The 5,560-nt window shown below is 46.3% G+C and overlaps 1 protein-coding gene across 1 annotated transcript; it reads right to left on the bottom strand.

Annotated features, from left to right (window-relative positions):
- Positions 1 to 692: 692 nt before the first annotated feature.
- Positions 693 to 5,458, bottom strand: ADI1 (acireductone dioxygenase 1). The gene is made up of 4 exons (XM_057371765.1): positions 5,249 to 5,458; positions 4,751 to 4,870; positions 3,082 to 3,261; positions 693 to 1,382 (listed from the first exon to the last, which is right to left on the bottom strand). The coding sequence occupies exons 1-4, from the start codon at positions 5,366 to 5,368 to the stop codon at positions 1,260 to 1,262; spliced, it is 543 nt and encodes a 180-aa protein (XP_057227748.1). The 5' UTR covers positions 5,369 to 5,458; the 3' UTR covers positions 693 to 1,259.
- Between the last annotated feature and the right edge of the window lie 102 nt (positions 5,459 to 5,560).

Here is a 5,560-nt window from a genome sequence, read left to right as displayed (position 1 = left end):
CCAAGAAAATCACAGATTTATGTACCAGGGCAGAAATTGGAAAGTTGCATACTAAAATGCCGATTATGCAAATTTATCTTATGAACAWTTTTAGACAAGAATGAAGCAGGGTTTATTTTCTTTAATTAAAACCAGAATCCTACATAGTTCATTAGCATGGATTCTGAGGAAAATTAATATTAATGTAGCCCACCTCTTGCAATTCTACCTGCCACAAATACCAAGGTAAAAAAGGGTTAGAAAATGGATTCCTGAGCAAATGTAAATGCAACTAGCTTACGTCACTGCAAGGCTGCTGGCATMTTTGAAAGGTCGCAGAGATCAGGAAAACCTTTTTGAGTGGAAAAAGGCAAATAATACTGCCACCTTCAAAAAGGCACAAAAGAAGATCTGGGGAACTGCAGGCTGCCCAGCCTCGCTTCAGTCCCCAGCAATGTTACAGGATGAGCCATTTTGGAAGGTGTTCCAGGTACRAGAAATACCAGGTGATGGGGAACAACCAGTCAATGCCAGTTCACCAAGAGCACGTTCTGCTTGACACCCACTGCCCCYCAAGGGGCARTGACTGGCTCTGTGGCAGAGRGGACACCACAGGYGCCATTYRCCTGACTCCAGCAAGGCTCMTRGYCTGACTGAGGCACAAACTACTKCGTGGATGAAGAATCTTGGGTCTATTCGGCATAAAACAGTGGTTCAAGCTTAACTGTCAGGTCATTACAAGTGACATTCCTCAGTCACCAGAACTTGAGCAAAATGTGCTGAACATCTTATTTAACAGAAGAGCCCAGCCAAGGGCACTGGTTTGTGCAGCCTGGAGAGGGGAAGGCTCAGAGGAGACCCAGCTACAGTTTCATACTAGAGCAGGGATTGTGAAGAAGACAGAGCCAGACTCCTCAGACATGCAGTGAAAGGGCAACAGACAACTGCAAACTGCAACCAGGGAGCTGGGCATGAAGAACAAATGCTCGGCTATGGGAGCAGCTAAGTGCTGGAACAGGCACCCAGACAGGCTGTGGGACCTCCACCACCAGAGGTTTCCAAACTTCAGGGTCTTGAGCAACTTGGTCTAGCTTTACAGCTGGCACAGTAATTCACAGGTTGGACTAAATTATCTCCAAATCACCTTTCAATCTATTTTTTTCTATGATTCTGTGATTCCAATTTTCTATGCATATCCAAGTTTAATCAGTGAAAAGACACAAGGCRCATTTATTCTCATGGGGCTCCAGGATGTTCCACCTGTCAGGTCTGAGGCACCATTACTCTGCTTCATCAGCCAAAAACTTCATGTACTGTTTCCGAGCAGGAAAATCATCAGCCGGCCTGTTGTACGCTGTCCAGACGGGCTCKCCAACAAACAGCCTCATTGCCTTCACATAATTCTGTCAAAGAACAAGAAGTAACAAAAAATTTAAGAGCTCCTTTTCAAGGGATCTTCATTCCAAARTTAAGGCTTCATTTGCACTTCCACAGAAATTTTTGAAACTATTCCATGGTGGACTGAAAGCTTCACACAGTCTGGAAAATTATACCCCTATACTGCTGTTACTGTTCCCAGTGCCTGCACTGGAAGACTCTRTCACCAGTGTGGTGATAAATTGTGTCATGATCAGGGCCTCCAGTTTGGGCAGGAGCAGCACCTCTCCCCATTTTAAAGAAGCCAAAAATATCCTGTCTTAAGCAAATCTTTTGCACTGGACCCACAATACTCAGCAGTGCAGCATTTAAATCCTATTTTCTTAGTTACACAGCAGCAACCAGAGTACCCTGGATGTCTACACAATGCTTTTGGGGAATACCAGGAACTTTGAARTCAGAGCCATAAAAACTGAATGGGAAGTGATGAACTACCCAAAAAATAATGATTACAGGAAGGGAAGTCTCCTCTTTTCAACAGCCTCTGACACCAGCTAACCAAAAGTATGCCTGCTGCAARGTACAGCTGTGGCAGCAGAAAATGGGATTTTACATCCTGCAGAAGTGCTCCAAACATGGAAGGAAGGAAACTCTCCTGTCCACTATGCTACAGATTTGGACCCTATCGGTTCTGTAAAACACAGACAGATTATTATCCCACACCCAAGTGTTTAGAAATKGTAAAAATAAAGTTAGGTACCAAAAGAACTTAGTTGCCAAATGCAAAGGTCTAGAAGCACCTGAAGATTTTACTTTGAAGATGGCACTTTTGGATTTAAGCTCCTGAAGTAGAGAAACATTTAAGACTTYRTGGGGATTCAACCATAACCCCTTAYATTTTGTCTGCATAAAGAAAAAGTATTAAAATAGTAAATACAGCTTATTCGCTGTGGATCTCAGGCTACAGATGGGAAAAGTCAGGTTTTTCACCAAAGCAGCATCTCCCTTTCTCACAGGTATCAATACTGCTATCAGACAGCTGATTCAAAACAGTACCATTTTCAAGGCTTCACCAGAGATGTGATTTTTGCCACACAGGAGACAGCGAATATTTCCCCATTTTGCAGGGCTAATTCTGAGGTTACAAACATGTTTGTAAAAGCCCACGAGAACAGAAACACAGATCAGGACTGTGAGTGCCAATCTCATGCTCCATGACAAAAATACCTTCCCAAAGGAGGTCACCTCCTATGAAGTCAGCATCCAGCCTAGCACACAGCAGTTGCAAGCAGTGGCTCTGGACCCTTAAATCCTTGTTTCCCYGAAGGTGAATTTAACACTTGTGAAAAATGTCAACTGCTGGGCACAGACATGCTCTTCTATCTCCACAAAAATACACAACAAGGCAACACAGAAGGATCCATCTGCACCTTGTCCACCTCAGCTGACAGCTGGGGCAATTGTGGGAGGGACAGTCCAAGGCCTGATATGCCCCAGATATCACGTGGAAATGACTTACAGTTACAGCTGACAAGGAAAAGCAGGATTTGTGACCTGGAGATGAAAGGTTCAGATGCTGTGAATTATTTAGTATTTTTCATTCTCCTCCTTCATATTTAATATGTTTTGCTAATGAACTGCAAGTCTCAGGGCATGCAGTTACTAATGTGATATACACTCACATGGATTTGTCATCAAAATTTACGGTAATCTACAACAACATACGTTCTCATCCAGTGTAAATCGGTGATAAATGCCAGCAGGGAGGGTTATCATGTCTCCTTTTTCCATGGAAATCCGAATCCATTTGTCATCCTTGTCTCGAACATCAAAATAGCCAGATCCCTCTAAGATGTAGCGAATTTCATCATCGAGGTGTAAATGTTCTTCATAAAATGTTTTTATCTAGGAATAGCAAATATTTCTTAAAACTATTGGACATGGGAAAACTGCAAAGAAATCTGGTAGAAACACGTGGCAAAGCAGAGAAGGGCTTTTGAGGGGTAACTGTGTTTTAACTAACAGAGGAAACCAACATGGTTATGATGGCCAAGCCAGCCAGCCAGACCCTGTCTCAGACACATCTAAACAGGCTCCTACATTTCCTTTGGAGGACAGGAATTCTTCTAGCAAGAAACAGCAGCTCTAGCTGTACATAACCATTCTTTGAATAACAGTAATGCCTACACATTAGGCATTTTGAGAGAGATGGGTAGAACCTTTTGAGAGAGATGGGTAGAACCTCCCACTGCAGGGTTTGGTCCTTGTGCTTGCTCGGTTTGGTCATTTTGTGCTTTTTTTTTTTCCCCAACACACAACACCAGAACAAAGCTACAGATTATCCCCCCTATTTTACACTTATGTAGAGCTGAATTAGTTGCTCAGGGTACTACTAGTATCTGCAAAAAGAGTTACTGCCAAACGCAGCCCATCTACAGCAATCTGATATAAAGTGTGTCAAGCCTGCCCACACACAGTGAGACTCAGCTCCAGGCTCTCTCCTTCAAGGCAGCGGCAGCAACATTCTCTTTTTTATGGAATGGTTAATTCTTCATACATGTACAGAATATAAAACACATTTTAAGAGTCAATTAATGGAGACATTAGAGGGTTAGCACACAGTGAGSAGAGCAATGCCAAGTACCATCATCACCTGCTCAGGTCTGGATTTAGCCACACTTGTGCAGGTGTCCTTGAGCCAGAATTGAGCCAGCATTCAGGATGAGCAAAAGTCCCTACATCTTGAAAAAAAAGTATCTTCTCACCAAGATAAAACCATTAATTACAATGGGCTTAAAACAAACTGGTAAATGGAAATTTAATAAAAATATCTAAGTGTCACTGGGTTGCTGTCCTCAAGTCAGAGCAGCAAGCCACCAGCACTTGGAAGCTGGGATGAGAAAACTCTTTCTGGGAGGCTCACCTGAACAGCATTAAGAAATTTTGGAATTTTCAAGGTAAAAAATCTTATATAGGGCAGGTATCCCTCCAATTCCATGGGTTAATACTAACTTTAAAAAGACTTATGCAAGCAGCCATTAGGATGTCTTAGCCTTCAAAGCCCAAGCCCAGCTGGCAGTCACTTGCCTTCATCCTAGAGAGGCTCACTGAGGACAGGTCAGCATTTGCAGAACTCTCCTGGTAGGAATCTTAGTTTTGAAATTACTAATGATGGAAATGATCCTCAAAACCTTTGAGGACAATCTACAGAAGCAAAAGGCCTCTGCTATCTTTAAAATAATATCAAAAGTTCTTTTTTGATGTTAAGGACTTTGGTACAGGATGTATTTTAGACATGGAAACCTCATCTCTGTGACCTGCTGGGCTATGCAGGTGTCACACTTGCCGCACCAGACAGTGCAGAAACCAGCACTGAAAGCAAAGATYCGCATACCTTTTCCTCATAATTTGGAAGCTTGTCTTTATGTATGGTCACTATGTCCATCCAAGAATAATTTTCTGYTCTCCGAATCTCTTTCAAGCATGGATCAGTCTCATAGTTATCAGCATCCAACTAAAAAAAAATAGGCAAAGAGAAAAAACAAAACAAAAAACATTCGGACGCCATTGCTCAAGGCGGAGCTCAGGGCACTCGTGGGAACCCGAGGTACCGGGAGCTGCAGGGGAACTGCCACAGGGACACGGCGGATCGGCACTCGGTACCGGGCCCCGCTGCCTCCCCTCCGTGCCCTGCCCTGCTCTGCCCGGCCCTGCCCTGTCCTGCCCTGTCCGCCGCTCTCCGCGGGCTCAGCCCGACCCCGCGGCTCCTCGCCTTGCCCTGCGCTACACCGCCGAACACCCCGCCGAACACCCACCACCCCGCCGTACCCTGCGGTACACCACGCCGTACCCCTCGGTACACCCCGCCGAACACCCCAACACCCCGCTGTACCCTGCGGTACACCACGCCGAGGCGGCGCAGCTGCTCCAGGCTGACGGCGGGGTTGGGCTGCAGGCGGTGCGGCGCCCGCTGGTCCTCCTGGGACTCGTCCATGTACCAGGCCTCCACCATCCCGCCGCCACAGCGTCCACGGGGCCGGCCCGGCAGCGCGTCCCGCCCCGACAGAGCTCCGGGCCCGGCAGCGCGTCCCGCCCCGACAGGGCTCCGGGCCCGGCAAGGACCCGAACGGTCCCGCCCCGACAGGGCTCCGGGCCCGGCAGCGCGTCCCGCCCCGACAGGGCTCCGGGCCCGGCAGGGATCGGG

This window comes from Malurus melanocephalus, unplaced genomic scaffold, assembly GCF_030028575.1.
Source record: "Malurus melanocephalus ecotype Western Australia unplaced genomic scaffold, MMel_1.1 scaffold_6, whole genome shotgun sequence".
Lineage (NCBI taxonomy): Eukaryota > Metazoa > Chordata > Aves > Passeriformes > Maluridae > Malurus > Malurus melanocephalus.
The sequence above is the reverse complement of the archived record's forward strand: the minus strand, read 5'-3'. Positions and strand labels throughout refer to the sequence as shown.